The following is a 27917-nucleotide window of genomic DNA, read 5'->3' as shown; positions in this document are numbered from 1 at the left end:
GTTAAATACATCAGAGATAGAAAATGGAATGTTAGAAATGAGGAACAGTAGCACACTAATCCAACTGGAACAATGTTTGGAACAGTATTCTTTATATGAATAATGTTCTTTGTAAGAGAAGTGTGGTGTGAAACAAGATTGGAAATGAAAGTAGAAGCCATATTATAGAGAGCTTTAAATATTAGACTGAATATTTTGTATTTTCTCCTAGAGACAATAAGATTTTTGAAGATTTTTGAGGTGATATGATCAGAATTTGATTTTAGCAATATCATTTTGGCAACTGTGTGGAGGATGGAACATAGCAGATAAAGACTGGAGTCAGGGAGACCATTTAAGAGATTATTGAAGTAGTTCAGGTGAGAACCAATGAAGAACTAAATGTGTGAGTAGAAAGAAGGGTATATATATATGCAAGAGCTGTTTTGGAGATAGAATCAACAAGACTAGATTCTGGGAAAACAGTATGAAAAGACAGAAAAGCCAGGTCATACATAATGTAGAGGGATGTTTAGGGACTTAATCCAAGATTTACCTGTAAGAATTGAAAGGAAAAGATATAGCAGACATGTTATCTAGCCATAAACCATAGGTTACCTGTTAAGAACAAAGGATAAGGCAGACTCATTGAATTAGCATATATCTGGAAGGGACCTGACATAGCTTCTTGTCCAGTGCCTCTCTTTTGCAGATAAGATTCCATGACACTAAGAAGTTAGGTGACTTTAGATGACAAGATCATAGGATTTTGAGAGGGAACAAACTTGAGATATCATCCCATCAAAGTCCCTCATTTTATAATGAGAAAAATGGAGGTTTAGGGAGGGAGATTGTGTACATAATTTTCCATGATTCTTATAATTAGTAAATGACAGAGCCAGGGCTTGAATCCAGGCTCTTTGACCTCAGATTTGGGTAGCAGATAAAATTGACAAAGTAAAGAAAATAGAGTATATAAAAATCAGACCTAGAGAAGAGCTCAAATTGGTTATTCACTTCCAAAAAAGATATTTAGAGGTTTTCTTGAAATGGCCAGCCCCCACAGTACATTTATAAAGCATTTGAATGTATATAAATCCATTTTATCCTCATCTTTTTCATGTACTCTATACACCTGTATTGTTTATTCAGTAAAGAAATAAAGCAGTTAAGGTTTTAGGGAAAGGAACTGGGGGCTGGGGGGGGGAGGGGATTGTGGTGGGTGGAGGAGGGGCCGTGGGAGGGGGAAGAAATGCTTGCTTGTCAGAGTTCTGAAAAAGCCCCTTCTATTGGTTCACTCATTTGATCCTCACAGTGCCCCCTCACTGTTAAAGTAGGTGGGATAAGTTTTATGTGATCCTTTTTAAAAAAGTCTCTCTGTTAGTATCAAGAGTTTGATCCCGCCTGGCCTGTATTTTTCCCACTACACTGCTCCCTGTGAGCAGAGCACTACTTCTGCTGTGTGTCTGCCTGCCTAGCATTGGCCAAGGAGCTGTCTAATGAATCCCCAGTTAACCTCCACCAAAAATCCTGTATCCCATCTTGTTTCCCACAACAGCTAGGACTGCCTGTTTGCTTTCAGAAAGGCTGTCTTACAGGCACTACTCTTATGGAAACAAAGGACATGCCCCAGTCTCTCAGTATCTTTGTTATCCATTTATTCCTGGGCGTCTTTCTTGTTAAAAGCAATATTGATGTTCTCCAGTGCCATCCTATCTGTGTGCAGGTCAAGCTGCGCAACTGCAACACAGGGAGTGGGGGCAGGGAAAGCAGCCAAGGAGAGGGGATCTGCTCAGTCTTCTTTGTTCACATCTGCCACATCCATATGAGGCTTATTGCCTGCCTGCTGTGAGAAGATCTCCTGGCTCAATTCTCCTTCTCCTCGTCTTCTGATGGATCATCTCAAAGGAGAATTATCCTCTCTTTATTACTGCTCATCCTTTAATGAAGTGAAAGAAAATGAGGGAAAGCTGGGCCTGGTGAATCTGCTCATAAAAGGAGGCAGGGAGATCAATCAGTCAGCCTCCTGACCCAGCCCACAACTCTATTTCCCATCCATTTGGTCTGGCCACAATGGAACAAAATGAGAGCAAGCACAGTCTAGTAGAAAGCACCCTCTCTGGGTACCAAGAGACCTATGTTCTAATTCTAGGCTGCTACTAACTAGCTTTGGGCAACTCTGTTCACTGTCCTGCATTTCTTAATATGTCAAATTGGGAGAGTATAGTTCTGTCTCTCATGTATATATAAGTTCATACTTTTATGAAGGACTCTTTGTTAGCTAGTTATAGTATACAACGTAATAGAGTGTAACAAACATTTATCAAATGTTTACTTTGAGTAAAATGCTTCTAGATGCTGAAGCAGACACCATATTTACATATGACAAAATCTCTCTCCTTGAGGATCATAGGATTTAGGAGTGGAGAGGAGAGGAGGCTCAAAGATCAGCTAGTAGTTCACCCCTGTCATCCTTGAGATCAGTAGGTTAAATAACTTGCTTACTCTTAAATTCTTAAAGTGTTATAATTGGGTTAATTGGCACAGTCCCCCCCCCCCAGCTCTAAATCTGTAGTCCTAAATGTAATCAAGTTGGAATATGAATCCAGGTTTTCTGACTCCTAAATCTCTATTCAGGTGGATTTGTAGGCAGGAAGAACAGGATTCATAGCCTATCTTTGACTCTTACTAAGCTATATGAAAACACAGACAAATTACTGAACCTCTCCCAGCCCAAATTTCCTTATCTGTGTAATGGGAGTAACAATGCCTGTACATTGAGATGTACAATGTATTGTGAGATGTACACTCATCTCATAGTATTGTTATGTAGTTTATATTAGGTACTATATTTAAAGAGTTTTGCAAATTATATAACAACATATGAATTAAAGTTATTATTTCCACTATATCACATTGCCTCCTCTCCTTTGGTCTATATTTTCAAAAACATCTATCCCTTAAAGAACTTTGAATGAAACAGCCTTGACTTCTCATTCTCTTGTTCCCTCTTGTCCCTTGCGTAAAATAAATGAGTGAATGAAAGCCTCATTTCTTTCAATTAAGTTACCTGAACTTAATAGCTGGAAAAAAACAATAGCTGTGGTTAAAATAGACAGGCAATCCTAACTAACTACCATCTGTGCTGCTCTTGCATTGTAACTGTTTTGAGTCCAGTGATTGGACTTTATTCTACTCTGTTCCTCCCTTAGCAGTGCACAGGGCCTCAGCCAAGAGTTCCTGATGTGAATGGTTGTTCAGGTTTATGTATAATAGTACTTCCGTTCTCATCTTAGTCAAAATTGTCCAACATATTCTTTGTAGGGTTTTGTAAAAGTTAAATAGACCTTTAGCTTCCATGAGCTTCTGGCAACTTTTGTTATCAAAAGTTATCATTTTCTGTTAGAGTCTGTGATACAGTATTAGGAAGAAAGTAATAATAATGATTCACATTTTTATCATAGCAGTAGCCAAAAGTTAAAACTTAGAGGTATACAAAGTACTTTCTTCCTAATGTTCCTTTAAGGTAGGTAACACAAGTTCTATTTCTTCCACTTTTATAGCAAGTAGTAGTTGAGGTTTCATGAAAAATAGGTAACATGGTCATAAAGCTATTGTCAGAATCAGGAAAACTTCTGGTGAAGATTGAAATTCTTGGCTGTGATGTCCTAAGGCCCCTTGGGAGATTGCTGGGATTTCTTGACCCATTTTGTGTCTTGCTTATCTGACTGGTAATATTTGTTTTGTCTTTTAATATGGTCAAATATATCTTGTATGAGCACTGTGTCTTTATTTAAGATGAACAGAGTCAGTTGACTTTATCCCTGTAAATCTTAACTCGTTTCCAAAGTTAAGGAATAGTTTGTGGCAGCAATTACCTTCTTATAATATAATATAATTTTAAGTAAAAATAAGTTATGTCTTTAAAAACTACTCTTTTGACACATTGTAAAAGTCTTTGAAATATTTATTAAACCTGTGTGTTATTCTCAGAGGTGTTGTTTAGTTGTTTAGTCATGAACAGGGTGACCCGTTTGGAGTTTTCTTGGCAAAGATACTATAGTGCTTTGCCAATTTCCTCTTCCATTCCATAAAGGCAAACAGAAATTAAGTAACTTGCCCAGAGTCACACAAGCTAGTGAGGGTCTGAAACTCAACTTAAACTCAGGTTTTCCTGACTCTAGGTCCAGCACTCTATTCATTGAGCCACCTAGTTACCTCTATATCTTGCTATGATTGTCATTGACTTTTAGTATTATATAGTGTTTATTTATTTGAGTATCTTAGCACTTTACAGACTTAAATAATGATGAGTCAAGAAACCCGGGATCTTCTCCTAAATCTGTCACTATCTTGCTACATGTTCTAGTATCTTCCTCTATGCAATTAGATGGTCTATCCCTTCCACCTCTGAAGTTCTATAATTCATTATGTATTAATCTCCCCATGTTATAGATGGAGAATCTGAAAGATAGGGAATCTTAAATGAAATAGAGAAAATCCTAAAATCTTTTTTTTCATAATCATAACTTTTAACTGACAGAATCCATACCTGGGTAATTTTTTACATTATCCCTTGCACTCACTTCTGTTCTGACTTTTCCCCTCCCTCCCTCCACCTCCTCCCTTAGATGGCAAGCAGTCCTATACATGTTAAATATGTTATAGTATATCCTAGATACAATATGTGTGTGCAGAACCGAACAGTTCTCTTGTTGCACAGGAAGAATTGGATTCAGAAGGTAAAAATAACCTGGGAAGAAAAACAAAAATGCAAACAGTTTACATTTATTTCCCAGTGTTCTTTCTTTGGATGTAGCTGCTTCTGTCTATCATTGATCAATTGAAACTGAGTTAGATCTCTTTGTTGAAGAAATCCCCTTCCATCAGAATACATCCTCATACAGTATTGTTGTTGAAGTGTATAATGATCTCCTGGATCTGCTCATTTCACTTAGCATCAGTTCATGTAAATCTCTCCAAGCCTCTCTGTATTCATCCTGCTGGTCATTTCTTAACAGAACAATGATATTCCATAACATTCATATACCACAATTTACCCAACCATTCTCCAAGTGATGGGCATCCATTCATTTTCCAGCTTCTAGCCACTACAAACAGGGCTGCCACAAACATTTTGGCACATACAGATCCCTTTCCCTTTTTTAGTATCTCTTTAGGGTATAAGCCCAGTAGTAGCACTGCTGGATCAAGGGTATGTACATTTTGATAACTTTTTGAGCATAATTCCAAATTGCTCTCCATAATGGCTGGATATATTCACAATTCCACCTACAGTATATTCGTGTCCCTGTTTTCCCACACCCCCTCCAACATTCCTGTCATTCTAGCCAATCTGACAGGTATGTAGTGGTATCTTAAAATTATCTTAATTTGCATTTCTCTGATTAATAATGACTTGTAGCATCTTTCCATACGGCTAGAAATAGTTTCAATTTCTTCATCTGAGAATTGTCTGTTCATATCCTTTGACCATTTATCAATTGGAGAATGGCTTGATTTCTTATAAATTAGAGTCAATTCTTTATATATTTTGGAAACGAGGCCTTTATCAGAACCTTTAACTGTAAAAATGTTTTCCCAGTTTATTGTTTCCCTTCTAATCTTGTCTGTATTAGTTTTGTTTGTACAAAAACTTTTCAATTTGATATAATCAAATTTTTCTGTTTTGTAATCAGTAATGATCTCTAGTTCTTCTTTGGTCATAAATTCCTTCCTCTTCCACAGGTCTGAGAGGTAAACTATCCTATGCTTTTCCAATTTATTTATAATCTCATTCTTTATGCCTAGGTCATGAACCCATTTTGACCTTATCTTGGTGTACAGTGTTAAATGTGGGTCGATGCCTAGTTTCTGCCATACTAGAAATCCTAAAATCTTAAAATCTACACTTAAAATCTAGTGTAGGAAGTCAGTTGTGAATCCCTGTTCAATATTCAGTTCATTAAATCTGCCTAGTAATGAGGATTTCTTGTCCCTCTTTTGCAGATGAGAATGCTGAGGCACTGTGAGTGAAGGACTTGCCTGGGGAAATGAATTAAAGAATTCCTTTCTTCGTGGTGCTGTTACCCTTGGACTGCACCTTGGCTTTGTTTCTATAAAGCCATGACATCATCTCCATCAGGAGTATGACTTTTCAAGGTAGGGTGGGGCAGCTTGAAGCTTTGCTCAGATACCTAAAAGGATTCTTAAAACAGTTTAGCTGCTCTACAAACCATTACCATCTGTCCTTAGAACGTGTAGCCCTGTCTGAAAGGTAAGAATCTTCTTTTGCTTTATGTCATACATTTTTAGCAAAAGTAGTTAGATTTATTGGACACATCTTTTGCAAATTTAAGATTTTAATTTGCCAGATTTAAGTTCTCTGGAAAGTAAGAGCATAATAGAAATCTTTTAATCTTAATAATTCTTTATGTTTAAACATAAACAGCTTTAAAGTTTGCTATTACTTTTCTTGCTGCTTGTGATTGATTCACACATAGAAAGCATTGAGCTTGGCTTTCTGTCAAAACTTGTATAGCATTTTAATATAGGTTTCTAGAGTGTCTCTTTACAATGATCTTGTGAAAAGAGTTAGTATAAATGCTATTTTCTTTGTTTTGTAGATAAGGAAACTGAGAACTAGATTACCTAAAGTAATATAGGTATTATTTGTCAGAGCCACCATTTGAGCACAAATTTCCCTGATTCTTGAGTATAGCTCTTCAACTTATACCACATTGTCCTACCTCTCAAAAAATTACAGGACTTAAATTCTTTTCTTCTGACAACCTATAAGGTAGGTAGGTACTAAGTTCTTATTTGCAGTTACAGAATCATGAATGCGTAAAGCAATGGCCCTTTTATGTTGGTGTATTTTAATTCACACAGAGGATGAAAGTGGTTTACTGTGATAGATTTGAAATTTAAATGCTTAATTGTGCCAGATTTAATAAGAAGCGGTTGACTTTGCAGATTTCCACCCAATATTTGAAAGCTATAGGGATGATTTTAGATTGAGGGAGGGAATAGAGATAGACTGATTCATTTTTAAACAATTTTTTTTTTTCGAATTAAGATCTGCCTTCCCTCTCACTGCTCCCCTTTTATTCCTATTTAGATAAAAAACCAAAACCTCTGTTACAAATATGTATAATCAAACAAAAATTCCCACATTGTCCATATCCCAAAAAAAGTCTCAGGAGATGGGCCTGTTTTATCATAAGTCTTTTGGAATTGTTTTTACAATATTACTGGTATTGTAGAAATTGTTTTCCTAGTTATGTTTACTGCACTCTGCATCAGTTTATTCAAGTCTTCTAAGATTTCTCAGAAACCACCTCCTTCAGATTTTCTTATGGCATCTATCACATTCATATAACATAATTTGTACAGCCACTTATTATTTGATGGGTACTTCCCTCATTTTCTAATTCTTTGCTTTGTGATTTGCTGCCTCAAACACAGTTATTGTAAATATTTTGTATATATGTGTCCTTTCTCATTTTAATCTCATAGGGCTATAGACCTAGTAAAATAAAAATATATATAAATAAAATGAGATATTTATAAAGTGTTTAGCCTAGTACTTGGCGTAAAGTAAGCACTATATAAATTGTAACTATTTTTATAATTAGTAGTAATAGTAGTGGTAATGATATTGCTGTATCAGAGGATATGCCTGATTTAATAACTTTGGGGCACAGTTAGATTCACTCTTAAAGGGAGATGCCCTCTAAGCTTAATGCCATTGCCTACAGAACTAGATTTTCCAGTGCCAGCTTTTTCTTTTAGGTAAGAAAATGGGAAGAACAAAATAACTACATTTATATTTTTTTATAAGAAAAGAAAAAGAAAATATTACATATTTAGTGTGCAGCCCTAGTGCTTGACACAATAAGCACTTTATTAATTATTGTTGGTAGGTATGATATAGTAGGATAGATTTACAAAGTGCTTTTCTCACAATACCCTTATGATGAATAATATATTTTATATCCACATGCTTAAGTGTTTATTATCCTTTATTATTTTCATAGAGCACTTAAGAGGCTCAAAAAGGTAGTGAAACTTGTTCAATTTTACATAGCTAATAAGTATCATATCTGGAATTGGAGCCTAGAAAGGGTTTTTTTTTTCCCCCTCTATCTTTTGCTGTCTTTTAAGTCTCCTAGAGTTATGGACTGAACAAGATTAGGGCTTCTTAAAATTTTTCCACTTGCATATGAAAGTAACAGAATATTATTATCATATAAAAAATGATGAACAAGCTGATTTTAGAAAGGCCTGCAAAGATTTACATTAACTGATGCTGAGTGAGCAGAACCAGGAATATATTGTACACAGTAACAGCAAGATTGTACAATGATCAGCTATGAAAGACTTGGTTCTTTTCAGCAGTTCAGTGATCCAAGACAATCCTAATAAACTTTTGATAGAAAACATCATCTGCATCCAGAAAGAGAACTGTGGGATTGAATATAAATCAACATATGCTACGTACACTTTTTTTCTGTTTTTTTTTCCCCTCTTATGGTTTTTCCCATTTGTTCTAATTTTTTTCTCCCAACATGATTCATGAAGAAATGTGTATTTTAACAGTTAATATACATGTATAACCACAAAAAATAAAATAATTAAATTGAAAAAGTAAAGTTGAAATAGAAAAAGCAAGTTTTTCCCACTTGCAACTCTTTTTTGCCTGAAAAATTTTTACATAATCCTGGATATGTAAATATATAAAATAGGCATACAAATAAAATGTTTACTGATAATAAGTCATAATTTCATGATCCCCACATTCTGTTACCCCATGTGGGGTTGTAACTCATAGTTTAAGAAATTTTGGACTAGTTGACTCCAAGAGACCCTTCTACTCTAGGATTCTTAGGTTCTGAGCATTCAATGACTGTCTGGCTTATTGTGATTAAACCTCTAAGAAAGTGTGTTAGACCATTTCCCATCCATAAAATGAAAAGTATCCTAGGAGTCTATCAAAATTGCTTAAGAATGCGTCATACTCTGGAATGAGGAGGCAACTCAGATCATGAGGAAAATCTGAGGTCCTCTTCATTAGAGGAAAACATGGACCCTTTAATAAAATGCCACGGGGGGGGGGGGGGGGGGGAAGAAATGCATTACACAAAATACTCTCACAGAGCTTTGGGGAAGATCAAATGAGATCATGTATTTAAATTGTTCTTTATTTATAAATTACTGTATACAACTCACTTTATAGAATTGTTGTGAAGGAATTGCCATATCACCCATAAAAACCTGTATAAATGTGAGCTGTTATTGTTGCCACCATAAATCTGTGGTTATTATTATATTTTGTTCTTCTCAGCTTATTAATTTCTGGGTCTGTTTTGCTGCCCTATCGGATCGGAGTGTGGTGCTGTGAAAGAATTTGGGATTTGTAGTCAAAAGATCAGGGTTTGATTCCCAGCTCTATTCTTAGCACATGTGTGACCTTAATCAAGTCACTTAAAACTCTCTTGGCCTCAGTTCCCTCATTTATGAATAAGAGGTTTGTACTACATAGCCTGCAAGGTTTCTTGCAACTCCAAATCCCTAACTGTATGTTTATGCTATTTTTTTTTTCATTATTGGTGGGTCTTCCTTTATTTCTCTTTATTTTTGAGGGGGAGCCCCTTTGTTTTCATTTAAACTTGGCAACAAATAAAATGGACACTACCACTTTAGGAAAGAAGGAGGAGCTTGTTCGTGAAACTGCTAATCTTTTATGTAAAACTTGTTTTTCTTTTTAGGTGTATGTGTAATAAATTCAGCATATGACTTTGAAAGCTGGCCTGTATATCAGTGATTTCATCTAGTCTTCCCTTTACTTCTCTCTCTTTTTTTCTCTTTCTCTCTCTCTCTTTCTGTCTGTCTCTCTTTCTCTGTGTCTGTCTGTCTCTCTCTCTCTCCCCTCTTCTCTCACCCTTCTTTTTTTTAGGGGGCAGGGGGAGAATCAGAGGCACCTACCTCTAAACCCTTCTCTCTCCTATACATACACTCCATTGGAAAAAAGAAAAACTCTTCTATAAAATTTACAAAGTAAAGCAAAATAAATTCCCATATTGGCCTCATCCAAAAAATAAGTGTCTTATTCAGAATCTTGAGTCTATCACCTCTCTGTGAGATATATCTCATCTTCTGTCTATTGGAATCATGGTTGGTAATTGCATTGTTCAGAGTCCTTAAATCTTTCAGCATATTTTTAAACATTGTTATTGTATAAATTGTTTTCCTGGTTCTGCTCACTTTGCTCTTTCTTCAAATTAAAAAAAATTAACAAGTATTTATTTTCTCTCCCTTTCCTGTCCCCCCTTTTCCCTTCCTAGGCACCATTGAAAAAGAAAAATAGAAAAGTAAAACAAATTTCCACATTGCTCATGTTTAAAAATTCAGACTTCAAATTGTACATGTTTAACCTATGTTGTATGGCTTTCTGTCTAGAGGAGGGAGGAAAGGAGAAAAATTTGAAACACAAGGTTTTACAAAGGTGAATGCTGAAAACTGTCTTTGCATGTATTTGGAAAAATAAAAAGCCATTAAAAAAAAGTGAGACCAGGAAAACAATTTCATATTTTACTCTGCATCTTTTATCAGTTAACACCTTTCTAACAGGAGGTGAGTAGCATGCTTCATTGTTCCTACCATGAGAGGGCATGGTTGGTCATTGTTCATAATGATCAAAGTTCTTAAGTCTTTCAAAGATATTTGTCTTTACAGTGTTCTTGTTATTTGAATCCTTTTTCTGTTCAGTTTACTTTTCATCAATTCATACAACCTTCTGCAATTTCTTTGAAACAATCCCTTTGATCATTTCTTAGGGCACAGTAGTAGTATCTTACATTTACATACCATAATTTCTTTAGCTATTTTCCAACTGATGGGTACCCCCTTACTTTCCATTTCTTTGCCACCACAGTAGTAGTTATTACAAATACTTTTTGTACATAATGAGTTCTTTTCCACTTTCTTTGTTCTCTTTTCAGATATAATAGATCTAGTTGTGGGATCACAACTTTTGTGGGGCAAAAGTTAGTCAATTTAGTGACCTTTTAGACTTAGTTTCAGTTCGCTTTCCAGAGTGGCTGGACTAATTCACAATTATATTAACAATTCATTAAGGATACCAATTTTCCTATAACATTGGGCATTTTTCTTTTTTATCATCTCTACCAATTTGATAGATATAAGGTAGAATCTTAAGAGTTGCTTTAATTTGCATTTCTTTATTAGTGATTTGGGATGTGTGGCTGTTGATAGTTTTGCTTTCTTCCTTTGAAAACCACCTTTTTATATCCTTTGACCATTTATCAGTTGGAATATCCTTATAAATATGAATTAGTTCTTTATATATATTGGAAATGAAACCTTTTTCAGAGAAATTTAGTGTGAAGATTTTTTTTCCCCAAGTAACTGTTTCTCTCCTAGTTTTAGCTGCATATTTTGTTGTGCAAAGGCTTTTTAATTTTATGTAATCAAAATTGTCCATTTTCTCTTCTGTGATCATCTCTATTCCTTGTCTGGTCATGAACTCTTCCCCTCTCCACTGATCTAACAGGTAATTTTGTCTTTATTCCTCTGATGTGTTTATATCTAAGTAATATGTCTTTTTTGATGATTATCTTAGTATATATGCATTATCTTCTCATGCAGTCTTTGGTCCATTCTGTTAACCTGCTCTCTTCTTTAAATGGTAAATAAATGTGGTAAATAAGATGAAATATTTCTAAAGTTTTCCACAAGAGCATTGTCATTGATTTTTTTTAGGATTTCAGAACCAGATTTCTGTCCCCACAATTCTTCTTCTTATGAGTAGTTTCAAAGTTTTTTATAGATTGTAGACATATATGATAGATATGAAATGTGAAATGGTCTTGTGTTTAACTTGCAGAGATTAAAAATCTCTCTCTCTCTAAAATGTCATTTTCTTTGAATAAGCAAATATTTTTTAATATTTAAAAAAAATCAAAATCTAATTTACTTTAGTGTGAGGTCTTTATCATTACAAATATGGAATCAGAGAATGTTAGAATTGGAAAGTATTTGGAGATCTTCTAAACCAGAAAGGAAATTTAGGAACAGGAAAAAAAAATGACATATAAAATTACATGAGAAATTAATGGCAGAACCAGGGCTAAGTCCTAAATCTCCCCCCTCCAAATCTAGGAATCTTTATAACACAGAAAATTGAGTGCCATGTGTTTCTACTTTTTTATTACAGCATCTCATAAGAGAATTGACTATATGAACTAGTTAATTGATTATTAGCTAATACTGGCCAAAGACTTTAAGTTAAGTATTGAAGTGGTAGGGAAAGGTTATTAATTTGGCATCATTTTTATCATTGTGGGAGTAGAAATGGAGAACCTAACCTCAAGAGATCCTGTGTATCAGTTTAAAAAAAAAAAAAAGCCAAGTAAAGGTACAGATGGGGACTAGAAGGAATTTGAAAGAATATTTAGTCATAGGAGGAAATTTGTCTCCTGAAAGGGAGAGAGACTTGTCTGAAATTTCATCTTGAATCATTTGACATAGGTAGGATTTGAACTCAGATTTTCTAAGCCTAAATCTAGTGTTCTTTATATTATACCACTCCACTTTGCATGTTGCTTACAGTAAGGATAGAGACATTATTTTAAATCAAAAAAACATTTATTAAGCACCTATTATATAGCAAACAATAGAAGATAGAAAGGCAGAAACAGTCCCTGTTCTCAGAAGCTCATATTGATCTGGGATGGTGAGGTATTTACCTGTATGCTAGAATATGCTCTCATATTAGTGAAATATATGCTACTTTAAAAATTTCAGATGTATGCTTTTTTCATATAAGAGATGTGTTTTGAAAAGTTTTGTATAAAACAGATATTTTATGTTGGAAATAATATACACTGGGGAAGTATTTAAAAGAATTTTTGAAAAAATCTTCTTTAGACTTCTTTTGACTAAGCATCTGGTACTTCTTATCTTTTGTGTTGTCTGAATATTTAAATACTGTCTTTGTATGTTGAGATGGGCTGAATCTTAGCTTTACTCTCTCTTACTACCTTTCTGACCTTGAATAAGACCCTTTCTTTCTTTGGCCTTTAGTTTTCTTATCTGTTAAATAAGAGAGTTAGATTAAATGATTTTTCATTCTTTTCCAATTCTAAATTCTATATATTTTGAACTTCTTTTTCATTTCTATACTTTTTCTTTTCCCTTAGCAATAGACTGGAAAGATGGTAGAAAGCACAAATATGGCCGCCCATCAGAGCCCACATCTCAGTTCCAAGGTAAGAAAATCTCCTTTGCTGCTTCCTAGCCTATGAAATATCTGTGAATATCTATATTCCTAGCCTTTGGAATATCTCTGAAGCATGGAGATGTTCAGTTCAATTCAGTAAACATTTATTAAGGGATTTTGTGAGAGGCCCTTTGCTATTGTTGGGTATACACATACACACTTGACAAAGATCCTACTCTCAAGGAAATATGATCTGAAATTGGGAAATGAAATGTACACACATAATTTTGCTATAAGGAAAAATGAAATAAATGCAAAAGAGAGGTCTAAGCAAAATGCCAGGAAAAATTCAAGTAAGGAATAACCACTTTCCTCCTGAGGTTTATGGAGAAAGTTGTGACTGATTTAGGCTTTGAAGGAAGGGATCATCCACTTAAGAATGAAGGAGGAGGTCTTTTCCAAGGATGAGAACAACATGGGGAAGGCATGGAGACTAGAGAAAGCAAGCTATGCAGGGGATAAAACAGGGGAGTCTAATTTGCTTAGAATATAAAGAACATGAAATAGAACATGAATAGAAGCATGAGGTAAAGGAAATTGGAACCATATTGTGCACAGAAATATCAGAATAAATTTATACTTTTTTCACTTGATATTGGGGAGTCACTAAAGGTTTTAAAGAAGAGTAGCATTGTCAGAAGACTAAATTATAAAGATTCAAGCAATTAATGAAGGATAAGTTGGAGTTGATAGTCTTGTAGACCCATAAATAATAGAACTAGAAGGTTTTTAGGGAAAAAATGGAAGTAGAAAGTCCAATTAGGAGGCTGTTGGAGAGGAGCTATCAAGAAAAGATGAGGATTTGAACTAGGAAGGTTCTGAAGTAGGGAAGTGAAGAGAGCAGGCAGATGCAAGAGACATTGTTATGTATAGAATTGACAGGGTTTGGTGTTTGATTAGTTTGGGGTGATAGAGAAGGAAGATCAATCATCCTGACGTTTGAAGTAACTGTAGGGATGAAGGTATCATATGGAGAAGTTAGGGGGAATGGCAGATTTGGGAAGATGTTTATTTGACATCAGAAGGGGATGAATGAGCCTACTAGGAATAGTTAACTATACCCAGAATGGGCTGTCTCTACAGGGCTCTGTATATTTTATTTTATTTGGTGGCTTGTTGACTTATGTTGCAACATCTCTTCTTTAACAGAAGCTGCTGATAATCTAGAACTAGGTAAGCTATTTCACCTACATTTTTACAAAACAAAGAAGTCATAACATGATGTAAGTCACTTACACCAAGAATTCAGTGTACTTTGTACCAAGCTGAAGAAACCCATGTTTTCCTTTGTCTAATAGAAGCCCTTGTAGTTCATTTGTACCATCAATTTGTCTTGAATGAAAACAGGAAATCAAATTAGGAGATGGTTACCTCCTAGAAGACCAAATGCCTTTTTATAAACAAAGCTAACTGGGAAAGAAGGCATAATAACCTTAAGAAAAATAAGAATCTTGAATAGAACTAACTCTTGAACCAAGATTCAGAATAAGCCATTTCTGAGTTCCATCGATGATTAAATCCCAGAGTTCTGAGCCTACCCAACCAAAGTTTAAGTAGAGACTTAACTGAGTGACTAGAAATTGAGGAACAGAATTAATAGCTTTGATAATTCCATCCTCAACTTTTAAGACATAAGATTTAAAATCACAGGCTTCACTATTTAGAGTCCCTTAATGTCCCTGCATACTTAACATAAAATAGCAATTAGGATTCAAGTCTCCTGGTCTCTTCCAATTCAGGTATTTCATATTTCATATTACATATTGCAAATTTCTCTTAAGAAAGCTAGCATTTAGTATAGTCCACATTTGATATAGTCATCACCTATGGGTTCAATCCATTCTTCATGTTGCACACTATTTACCCTAGTCAGATTGTAGATACTGTCAGGGCCTGAAGAATGTTAGACAATCTTATGGCAATGTCCAAGTTAAAAAACTAGATGTGAGCTGAAGAAGTTAATGAAATAACTTAATAAAATCTAAATCTAAAACATGTTTGGATAATCTGTTAACATTTTTCTTTTTCCTAAGAGTGTCATAGTGACTTAGGGAAAGATGATTCCTTATCCCAACAGGATCATTGGCTTTGATAGACCTGAACAAGTTGGCTAATTCCAATGAAGGATTTACTTCATTGGTGAATTAAAAAGGAGAATACAGATTTTTCTCTAGCAGATTTGTAGGGGGAAATTGTATTAACTTAAATCCCTTTTTGCCAATTCAGAGTGTCATACAAGGCCTTTAAAAATCTATCCTTTTTGTTATTTAGACACTTCTCAGCACATTCCCAATAATGACTTGGCACATTCAGCTTGAACTTAAAGTTCACATGGAATATAACTTCATGATCAATTTGTAGAAAATCCATTTTTTTTACTTTGGTTTTACAATCTAACAGTTCTCAAAGATTCTGACATTTCCTTTTTGTTAGCCTCAGTGACTTGTATTCAAAAATTATGAAATTAACAAAATTTTAGGGTCAAAATATCAAGGTTAATTGTTTTTGGAACTGGGGTGAAAAAACAACTAAGAGTCCTCTCTTGACCAAACTCCCATTTAATAACGTATCCTTTCTACTACAGGCTTGTGGCATCTGACCTCTTAAATATTCTCAGTTATAGAGAGCTTACTAGACAGCTCATTCAACTGATCACAATTTTTTTCTATGTCTTTCTCCATAATTTACTCCTTGTAAACTTACTTGTAAACTCTTATGGAGTATCTGAAATGAAATAGTTTATCTGTCTCCTTTTCTATATAGCAGCCTTTTAGATATTTAAATAAAGCTGTCATATGCTAGTACTCCATAGTTGTGATCTTGAACCTCAGTTTCTTCGTATGTAAAGTAATCTAATTGAGTTAGATGATGTCTAAGGCTCTTTTAACTTTAAAATTCTGTGATTTGTTTCCTTAATTTTCTGTTTTATGGCCTTTTAAAAAAATTTATTTTTCCCAACCAATGTGATATGTTTTCCAGACTCTTTGACACCCTCATTGTTTACTTCTGAATTTATTTTGTTTTTTAGAGTGGACCTCTTAAATTTTGTGCTCAGAAGTGGACATTATGTTTTATTTCTAGATCAAAACAATATATAATGTAATACAATTATTACTTCTACAAGTTACTTAACTTCTGCCTCAGTTTTCTTGCTATTCAAAATGAGAATAATAATAGAGCTTATCTCTGAAGGATGTTGTGAAGATCAAATTAGATAGTGTTTGTAAAGTACTTTGCAAGTTTTCAAAGCACTATATAGATTCTAACTATTATTATTACTATACCTAATTTAATTAAAGCAGTATATAATTTCATTAGTTTTTTAAATAATTATATCATGGTGATGATTCATTGAATTCATGTTCAAATAGTTAGTGAATATTTATTAAGATTCCACTGTATGCCTTGTAAAGTACATAGAAGTGTACACTACCATATAGGAATATAAAGAAAGTAAAAGACAGCTTCTATTTTCAAGGAGCACACAGTTTAATGGAGAGAGAAATAGGCAAATAATTATGTACAGCCAAGCTGTATACAGGATAAATTGGAAATAATCAACAGAAGGAATGCACTAGCATTAAAAGGAACTAAGAAAGGCTTTATATTGAAATTGGAATTTTAGCTGAGACTTAAAGAAGGCAAAAGGAGCCAGGAAGCATGGAAATACTCAGAGTTAGGAGATGGAATATCTTGTATGGGAAATGATAAAAGCAATATCACTGAATCACACATTATATGATAGGGTGAAGAATAAGGAAAAAAGAACTGCTACAATGTAAGATAAAAAAATCTGGCAGGGTAGAGAGGAAACAGAATATGAAGGCTTTTAATGAAAAAGAGTGGATTTTGTATTTGATCCTGGAGATGATAGGGAGTCATTAGCGTTTACTAAGTAGGGATGACATGGTCAAATCTGAATAGAGGATAAATTAAAATGAGGATAATTTGTGTAAGGCAGATTAACCAAAAGGCTAGTGCAATAATCTGGTTAAGAGATGGTAAGGGCCTGTACTAAGATGATGGCAATATCAAAAGAGAAAAGATAGTATAAATGAGAAATATTATAGAAAATTGATAAGCAACATCTTGGTGGAGTGGAAGAATTGAGAAATCGAAGATAACATATAGTATGCTAGTGTGAGTGATTAGGAAAATAATGGTATCCTATTTGTGATATGGAAATTCAGAAGCAGGGCATGGGGTAGGGATGGGGAGAAAGATAATAGTTCAGTTTTAAACATTTTGAGTTTAAGATATCTATAGAACATCCAGTTGGAAATGCTTGTTGGAGGTCATCAGAACTTATATTAGGATTAGCAAATTGAGAATCATCAGCATATATATGTAATTAAATCCGTGAAAGCTGATGAGATCACTGAGTGAAACAGTATAGAAGAAAAAAAGAAGAGAACTTAGGACACAGTCCCATGGGACACTATGGTTAGTGATGATAACCTGGATAAAGATCCAGCAAAGGAGACTGAGGGGAGAAAGAGCAACCAAAAAGGTAGGAAGAAAACACGAAGAGAGTATTGTCACCAAAAAAAAAACTAGAAAAGAAAGTATTAAGGAAAATATGGTGATCAAGAGTCAAAATATTCAGAAAGGCCAAGTATTGAGTATTGTATTGAGAAAAGGCTTTTAGGCTTGCCATTAAGAGATCATTAATAACTTTTTTGGTTTCAGTTGAAATGATGAAGTCAGAAGCTGGATTGTAGAGAATTAAAAAGAAAGTGAGAGGGAAAAAATAAAAGCACCAGTTGCAGATGGCCTTTGGAAGGAGTTTAGCCACAAAAGGGAGGAGAGATATATATGGAACAATAGCTAATGGGAATGAATGGATCAAATAAGAGTTTTTTGAGGATTGGAAAGACTAAATGCCATTGACCTTTGTTCACAAGTATGGCTTCCAATCCTAGTCTCTTCTATGCTCTAGTTGTGTGGTGTTTTTAGCCTGATATAGACCCTTAGGTTTTATTAGCAGCAAATTCTATCTTATTAGGTTTTCCCTTAGTATTCCATTCAGAATTGTTTAGAGTTTGAATTGTGGTGGAAATTCTTTTATGTCAGTGGAAGATTTTAATAAGCATCCTTTCTCTTTCTTCTTCCAAGACACAGTTTAAAATTTTTAGCAAAAAGTAAAAAAACAAAATCATGTGGCCTTTTCTAGACATCTCCTACTGTTAAACTGAAGTCATTTTGGATGCTGTTATATGCGGCTGTTAATGGACATGATTGCATTATCATTCAGTCCACATTTTAGCATCTTCAGACTATTTTTGTAAACTTCATCAGAAGCTTTACTAAGATCAAAATATTCTATGTCCACTGTTTCCCTAACTAAGCTAGTGATATCATGTGCAAAGGATATGAAGTTATTTTATAATTGGGTGAACCCATTTTGTGTTCTAATGACCACTTAATTCTTTTCTAAGAGTTCATAAACCATTTATTTTTAATCATCTATTCTAGAATTTCACTGAGAATTAACCTGACATCTGTAATAGAAATCATCTTTAATGGGGAATGTGGCCTTTTAAAATATAAAAACACTCTTACTGAGAAATCATCCTTTAACAAAAAATAGCACAACATTGTTTTGAGCTTTACTAATTCTTGAATGTTATGGAAACAAGTATCTTAGCTTAGCATAGTGCCTGGCATATTGTGGGCACTTAATAAAAGTTTATTGAATTGAATTGCAGTGTCTACATGAGTCATTATTACATTTCTAGTCCCTTAATGATTTTAATCTGATAACCATTCCTTATTTCTAGGTCCTCCTGCTTGTACTAAATTATATCAGTGGGAACTCACCCTAATGTTGTTCTCAATCCAGCACATATCAGAGTTTTCACATTCTGTCTTCTTATTGTTTGTTGTTGTTTGTCCTACATTCCCAAAGAGGGCCATGATGTCAGGAAGGTTTGCCATGACATACAAATAAATTGGATTTGAGTGAGGGATGCCTGTGCAAAGTCACCTACCTCATTTTTCTCTTCAGAGTTATCTGGGTCCAATAGCCAGATATAGATCAGAACAACTATAGATGGCTCTGATTTTTTTTAAATAACTTTTTATTGACAGAACCCATGCCTGGGTAATTTTTTACAACATTATTCCTTGCACTCACTTCTGTTCCGATTTTTCCCCTCCCTTCCCAACCCCTTCCTCCAGATGGCAAGCAGTCCTATACATGTTAAATATGTCACAGTATAGATACATATATGTGTGCAGCCCAAACAGTTCTCTTGTTGTACAGGAAGAATTGGATTCAGAAGGTAGAAATAACCTGGGAAGAAAAACAAAAATGCAAACAGTTTATATTCATTTCCCAGTATTCTTTCTTTAGGTGTAGCTGCTTCTGTCCATCATTGATCAATTGAAACTGAGTTAGATCTTTTCTTTGTCAAAGAAATCCACTTGATGGCTCTGATTGATAATGAAAATTGACCCCATTGAAGTCAGAAGGACCTGAATTCAATTCTGATCTCAAACACTTAACACATTCTAGCTGTGTGACCCTGGACAAGTCACTTAATTGCCTCAGTAAAAAAAAAGAAAAGAAAAAAAAAAAAAAAGATCCCATTCCTAGACAGAAACAGCCACTAAGTAGCCTTCCCTTTCAGTTTTAAATATTTTTAATGAAAAAAGAACATTGCTTTTGAATACTATTATGTGATATCCCACTAGAAATTGTACTGCTTTCCTTTCTTGCCTTCCACCAATCACAAGAAATTAAAAGTTAACGTTTTCAGGTTAACCCTTGTCTTGCTCCTTTGTACATATGTTCTTAAATTGGAGAAATCAGATGGTACAGATTATATAGACAGGTATCTTCTCCTTGGAGGCTGAGAGCTTTCTGCTGGTTCTGTTCTGGAGTTGCCTTTTGTCAACTCAGACATTTTGTGAATAGGATTTCTTACATTTAACCAGAGTGTGGTTGAGTGTTACTTTTGTGTTTGCTTATTCATTTGGTTTTTTGGTAAATTTTATTTATAAAATGAGAATAGAAAATACACAAAATGACAAAAAAAAAAAATTGCCATCAACACACAGCAGAACATGAGAGAGAATTCAATATAAAAGCAAGAAATTTCCATTTCAAGAAAATCTACATAGTAAACACTTCACATTGTTTTCAAAACTGTCCAACTTTTCTTTTTTTTCCTTGTAGATTTTCTTTTGTTCTCTACTGTGCATTTTACTTTTATTTTTTCCCCTCCCACTTTTCTCCTATCTTAAAAAAGGATACAATTAAGCATGGATACACACATACACAAACACCCACACACACACACACACACAAATATCTATAAACATACACATACTTATGTATATATATGTAAGATGATACTATACTTATTTCTAAGTCTAAGTCTTCCCATGTTTTTCTAAATCAGCCAGCTCATAATTTCCTTCATCACAGCAATATTCCATCCCAATCACACTCTAAGAGATTGTCTATGAAAGTTTCCCCCTAATTTTCTGTGTTCTTTCTAAAATTTTAACTTAAAATAATTAAAATTATCCATTTTTTACTTCAACACTGCTTTTACCTCATGATACAGTTTAAGGTCTGATATTGCTGAATCTGCTTCTTTTACATCTTTTTCCCCTGGTTTCTTTGACATCTAGGGATGTCAAACAAAGCCTTTTGTTTTTCCATATGAACTTTGTTATTAATTTATCTAACTTAGTGAGATTAATTTTTTAGTAATTCAATTGGAATGGCATTGAGTATACAGATAAGTAATGTAAAATTGTTCTTTTAAAAAATTATATTGGCCTTACCCATGAACAATTAATTTTAATATTTAAATTAATATTAATTGTTCATGGGTAAGTAAAGCCAATATAATTTATTCAATTATATTATTCAGTATTCAATATATATTCAAATATATTATTCAATATAATGCAAATATTTATATCTTATTTGTGTAAAAATGTCTTATGTTCATATAGTTACTGGGTCTGTTTTGGTTGGTATACTCTCAGGTATTTTATACTGCCTAGTTATTTTAATTGGTCCAAAATAATATTAAATAACATTGCTGACAAAAAGTGTAGTTTCTCTGTTTTTCTCTTTTGATTAAATATATTTTTGCTTTAACTTTTTCTGAGATCATGATTGCTATCCCTGTATTTTTTACATAATAAATTCTACTCCTGACCTTTATTTTTAATTTGTGCATATTTCTCATTTTTATAGTGTTTCCTGAAAGCAATATACTATTGAATTTAAATTTTTAATCTGTTGTCAATTTCCATTTTATGAGTAAATTCATCCCATTCACATTCTAAGCTATAATTATTTATTATTTTTTTCCTTCTTCCTATTTTTCCTCATTATTCTTTTCATTTTATCCCTATTCATCCTCACTCATCGGATTTACTTCTGTCCACTACCTTATCCTCCTATTCCTTATCTTACTCACCTTCAAGAATCCCTTTCCTTATCCTCTTCCCTGCCCTATCCCCTTATCCTCTTATCTCTTTCTGTACTTAGAAGCCTTTTATACCTTTCTAGACATATATGTTGTTCCCTCTTTAATTCATTCCCAATGAGAGTAAGAGTCCATCTCTACCTGTCCTCTCAGTAGCTTTTCGGTATCAATTTTTCATGTTATGTCTCATTTCTATGAGATAATTACTCCTTTTTGAAACCTCTATCTATACAGTTTTATTATTTTTTAATCACCTCATCATACACAGCTCAGCCCAAACCTTTTTATAAACTACCCAAATAATGACAGTCATAAGAGTACTGATAATATTTTCACATATGAGAAATAAACAATTTGCTCTCATTGAGTCCTTTATAAATTGGTCTTTAACATTTATCTTATGTTTATCTTAGATTTTAATTTTCCCTTAAGTTTTGCTGTTTTTTATCATAAATCCCTGAAAGTCTTCAGTTCATTAACTATCCATTTTTTATCTTAGTCAAGATTGTAGTTAACTTTGCTGAGTAAATTACCCTTGGTTATTACTCCAGCTCTGTTGTTTTACAAAATAGAATATTCCAAGAACAACAGTCTTTCAGTATAGTAGCTGTTAGGTCTTGTTTTAATCCTTGTTGTAGCTCCATGATATTTAAATTTTTTTTCTTGTTGCTTCCAATATTTTCTCCTTAATCTGGGAGCTTTGAAACTTAGCTGTGGTATTTTCCTCCTAAGATCTCTTTCAGGTAGTGATCAGTGGATTTTCTTTTCTATTTCTGCATTGTCTTCTTGTTCTAGAACGTTAGAGTAATTTTCCATAATACTTTTTTATAATATTGCATCAAGATTCTTTTTATTGTAATTTTCAGATAGTATAAATAATTTTGTATTTTTTCTCCTCAATCTGCTCTCCAGATCATTTGTTTTTTTGATGAAATGTTTCAGATGCTCTTCTATTTCTTCATTCTTTTGGTTTTGTTTTATTATTTCTTATTATCTTAGAATGTCATTAGCTTCCTTTTGCTCAATTCTAGTTTTAGAAATTATTTTCTTCCTAAGTTTTTGATTCTCTATTTCAAGTTGGTTGATTTTCTTTTCATAATTTTCTTGATTTTCTTACATTGTTCTCATTTTCCTCTACTTTTTCCTCGATTTCTCTTATATGATTTATCTGATTCTTTTTTAAACTTCCTCCAAGAAATCTTTTTGTGGTTGGGATCATTTGACATTTCTCATTGAAAAAGGAGTGACTTTTTTTGCTTCATTATCTTCCTCTGAATATGAACTAAGAAATTTTCTATTCCCATAATAGGTATCTATGGTTGGTTCTTTCTCTTTTACTTACTCATTTTTTTTATTTTTTGTGGTATTTTGTTTTTAGCATCTATTTCTATAATCAAGTTTCAGTTCTGAAGGAAGGGGACTGATGCCCTAAGTCTCAGGTCCTTCTTATTGTTATTTTCTGAGGTCTGTCTTGGCTCTCCTGTCTACCCTATACCCTGACTAGGGCCCCTAGTTACACTGTTTTGCAGATAATCTGGTTCTCTGAGGACCCTCGTGTAACTGCAAACTACAGCTGTCCTCTCTTCCCTGGACTTGAAACTAAGGACTTTGGTCTCCTGTAAGTCCCCATGAGCCAGCAGCTATTATTGCTGCACTCACCAGGTATGTGTCGTCTTGTCCTGCAGCACAATCTGGGATGTATCTGCTTAGCACAGCTGTACTTAGTGTTCTTCAACTGTGAAAGGTCCCTCTTGGCTTCTCTTATTCAGTGGTCAGAATTCTATACTGTCTGTGAGATTATAGTTTTCAAGATAGGTTACCTCCCAATCCAGCTGCCCTCAACTTTATTTGTTGATTCTACAGAATCATCCTGAAGATGTTTGCATTTCACTCAGGATGAACCTACACCCCTGGAGGTCAGGTCTTTCCTAAGGTCTTCTCAAGTTATCCTAGGAGAACAACTGCTTAATCCTAACTTTTATTTATTTCCACTACTCTACATTCCCTCTGAAGCAATGTTCTGGGTTTGTTTTTTTTTTTTTTTTTTTTTTTGTCTTTCTTATTTTTGCCCAGAAAATTTGAACTTAAAATTTTCTGACCTACTCTGCCATTGTCTCAGAATCTTTTCTAATGTTGCTTTTGAAAGAATATCAATGATATATTTAAGAACTGACACTTGCTCCACATATGTGTTTTTAGCACTGAGTTTTACTTTCATATGATTAACAAAAATAATTACTTAAATTCCTAGCTATAGAACACAATCAGAAATTGTTCTTGATTATACAAAAAGGGAAAAGGATCTACAAGTACAGTAATGTTTGTGGCAGCCCTTTTTGTAGTGGCAAACTGATTAGGTAGCTATCAGTTGGAAAAAGGTTGAATAAATTATGGTATATGAACGTAATGGACTATTATTATTCTATAAGAAATGATCAGCAGGATGATTTCAGAGAGGTCTACAGAGATTTACATGAACTGGTACTAAGTAAAGTGAGTTGAAGCAGGAGAACATTGTACACGGCAACAACAAGATTGATTATGTGATAATCAATTCTGACAGACATGGTTTTTTTCAACAATGAGTTGATTCAGAGCAGTTCCAATGGTCTTGTGATAAAGAGAGCCATCTGCACCCAGACGGAGACTGGGGACTAAGGGTAGATCACAAGATAGTATTTTTGCTCTTTTTTGTTGTTATTTCCTTACATTTTGTTTTCTTTCTCATTTTTTCCCTTTTTGATCTGATTTTTCTTGTGCAGCATGATAATTATGGAACTGTGTATAGAAGAAATGCACATGTTTAACATATTGGGTTGCTTGCCATCGGAGGAAAGGAAGAGGGGTAAAGGAGGGAGAAAATAATTTGGAACACAAGGTTTTGCAGGGGTGAATGTTGAAAATTATGCATATGTTTTAAAATAAAAAGCTTTGAAATTTAAAAAAAAAAAAAAACCTGTTCTCTTTGTAAGCAATTATGTGCCTCTGGGCTTAGCTGCATCTCTCTACATCAGGATTATTAGGTAATGATAGAGACTTTGTACCCCTGAACAGCAATGCTCCTTGTTAGTACAGATGATATTTGGCAAGGCTCTTTCTCCCATGACTAGTTATAATAACATATCCTATATGTTTACTTTGCCTCTAGGGCTTTCTCCAAATTGAGATCCAAAATTGTTGTACTCATAAATACGTGTTTGCTAAAACTTGGATGCAGGCCTTACACATGATATATATTCTTCTGTCACTCTTATGACACCATTTACTGTAGTTAAGCTAAGGCATCTGTTTGGAATTTACTGCCCTTCCTTTTGTGTTCAGAATTCTCTATGAGTAGGAAGTGATTTTCTTAAATATAGATTTTAGCTTCTGATATTAAAGTGTTGATTTGAAATAGAGCCTATAAAGTAAACTTGTAAACAAACACAACAGTAACCCTCTGGACTTCCTACACAATAGTTAGTGAAGCATTGTATTATTAGTGCCAAGAGTATTGTATTTGGATCAGGGTTCAAATCTTTGTTTTGCTTCTTGTTATTTGGCCTTTCTAGTTATTCTAATTATTCAATCTCTCCAGTTATTTGAGCAGGCAAGTCACTTAATTTTTCTGGGCTTTAGTTTCCTCATTTATAAAATGTTGAGACTGGACTGTCCTCACCCCATATATACCTTGCATTATAGGATTTATGGTCATATGAGAGAATTATTCAAACTGGGAAATTCAAAAAGCAATTCATTTCGCCATGTGTTCCTTAGAAGAGAGTAATACTCATTGTAATGGGCTTTGACTGCTACTTTCATAAATTTCTTGGACTGGAGATTTGCCTCTTTGATAAGAAAAGGTAAAGAATTGGTTATGTATTAGAAAGTTATTTTCTGTGCACCTTAATGTGATAATTTAATAAAATACCTTCTCAATGTCAGAAACTGTTTTAATATTTAAAAGACACTAACAACTTTGCCCTGTGATGGCTCACAATTTTTTTCCCCTTAAAAAATTTTGCAGTTTTTAAAAAAATTGATACAAAGAAAGCAGAGTAGATAAATATTAAGTTTTTATCCTCAAAACTCTCCATTTATTCATCTTTTGGTGTAAATTATAATTTATATATATAAACAATATTTTATAGTCTCCTTTTTCATTTAACATTATTCAGAATTTCATTTTTAGATATCAGCATAGTCAAGAAACAAGTTTAATAATTTAATAGGAGCTATTGTGCCATTATTTGTTTAGGCATTTCTTTATTATTGAATTTAGAGGCTTTTCCTGTTATAGAATGATTGTGAATATCTTTGTATTAGTTACTTTTTTATTCCTTTGGAGTTTTTCAAAAAAGATATCAGAATTTAGACTTAGAAGAGGTCTTAGAAATGTCTCTTTGAGGCATATTTACAAAAACTGCTCAGGCAAAGTGATTTGAATAGTTGTATAACTCTTGTTCCACAGTGAATAAGTCTAAAGTGACTAGAAGTATAAAATCACAGAATTTTTAACCTGTACAGCATTTTATTAGCTTATTTTGTTGAATAAGAAGCTGAAGCCCCCAGAGGTCAAATAATTTATCCAGTGTCATAAAGCAAGTTAGTAGAAGAACAAGTTAGTAGAAGACTCAAAAACCTAAGTTCTTCACACCAGCTCATACAGATAAATGGGGTACATTTTCCTCTTAGTAGATTTGTAGATATTTTGTTGCACTATATTTAGAGCAGATGCTTTCAGTCAACTAATCAAACCAACTTACCTCCCTCTTCTGATTTTTGATCACCTCTTTACTAGCTTCTGCTTTTGTCATTTCGATTTGCTCCCATCATCTCATAACCATTTACTTTTCTCTATTTTTTCTTGGTGCTTAGAATGTGGAGCCAAGAGGACTAGGTTCTATTCAGAAATTTATTCAAGTATCAAGGAGGATATTCTATAATTTCTAGTCAGAGAAAAATGCTTTAAATGGGATTATATCAAATCCAATAAAGGAGATATGGGATACTGCTTTTTCTTTTTAGGGCTTTAAAAACTTGTGGTCATCTGTAATCTATTTCTGTGAATTGGCATATAAATAGCTAAATGGTTTTCATACTCCACCACCTCATTGTCTCCTTCTCCCTTGCTCTAGAGTTCCTTTTGGTATATGAACTAAAAGAATGAGAGGGCTTGGGGCAGCTAGGTGGTGCAGTGGATAGAGCATCAGCCCTGAAGTCAGGCAGACCTGAGTTCAAATGTGATTTCAGACATTTAACACGTCCTAGCTGTGGGACCCTGGGCAAGTCACTTGACCCCAATTGCCTCACCAAAAAAAAAAAAAAAAAGAATGAGGGGGATTTTAGTATTTTCATAGCTTTTCCTATAAATGTTACTCTACCTATTATTAGCCCTGAATTGTATGTTAGTGAATGTTAGTGAGTTTGTATTTCTCATCATTACCTATAAAAATGCTTTTAATCTATGGGATTTTCTTTTCCGTTCATAACCAAATGTTAGGTTATAATATCTACATGAATTTCTGATTTGGATTACTGAAGATTATTCAAACTAGGTATCAATTCTTCCTCACTGTTCAGGCAGCCTTAGCAGTGACTTTGAGGATGTATCCTCCTATGTGTTTCTTTGGTCATGCTTTTCTCCCCATAGTAACCAATGCACTAAATAGGCTGTCCATTTTTGCTGTTCTACCCTTCACAGGATCAACAAATCTTGGGGCTGAAAGAACCTTCAATGATTATAACAATAATATTAAGTCAAATTGATAATAGTGTTTTTAAGATTCACAAAGTTTATTTAGTCTAACTTTTATGTGTATTTTAATAGGAATTTTCTCTATAACATTCCTGATAAATATTCAGACATCTTCCAACCTGAAAATCTTTAGTCATGTGGAACTCAACACCTCCTCAAGTAGCCCATTTCACTTTTGAATCATGCTGCTTATTTAGAGGTTTTTCATGATATCAACTTAAATCTGCCTCAGAGTTTTCACCTATTGCTTCTAGTTCTACTTTCTGAATCAAGCATAATAAGCAGTCTTTTACTTTCATAGAAAACACACTAAATTATTATTATTACCTTTTACATTATTGGAAGACAATAATCATATCCTACATAATCTCCTCTTTTCTCAATACAAGTCTGCTCCATCTCAAATTAGTGCTGACATGTGTCCACATTTACATTGAACATGGTA

At 33.8% G+C, this 27917-nt stretch overlaps 1 protein-coding gene across 11 annotated transcripts in view; it reads left to right on the top strand.

Moving 5' to 3' along the window:
- The window catches only part of SCMH1 (Scm polycomb group protein homolog 1), a 181877-nt gene that overhangs the window by 66523 nt on the left and 87437 nt on the right, over positions 1 to 27917 (top strand). For 5 of the 11 annotated variants that reach the window (XM_051987892.1, XM_051987891.1, XM_051987895.1 and 2 more), the window contains 3 exons: positions 5989 to 6141; positions 13203 to 13271; positions 14432 to 14455. In XM_051987892.1, coding sequence (XP_051843852.1) covers positions 6129 to 6141; positions 13203 to 13271; positions 14432 to 14455 — 106 coding nt within the window. In that variant the 5' untranslated portion in view covers positions 5989 to 6128. The other 6 variants (XM_051987893.1, XM_051987897.1, XM_051987898.1 and 3 more) reach the window with 6 other exon arrangements.

Source organism: Antechinus flavipes, chromosome 3 (assembly GCF_016432865.1).
Source record: "Antechinus flavipes isolate AdamAnt ecotype Samford, QLD, Australia chromosome 3, AdamAnt_v2, whole genome shotgun sequence".
In the NCBI taxonomy this organism is placed as follows: domain Eukaryota; kingdom Metazoa; phylum Chordata; class Mammalia; order Dasyuromorphia; family Dasyuridae; genus Antechinus; species Antechinus flavipes.
The sequence above is the reverse complement of the archived record's forward strand: the minus strand, read 5'-3'. Positions and strand labels throughout refer to the sequence as shown.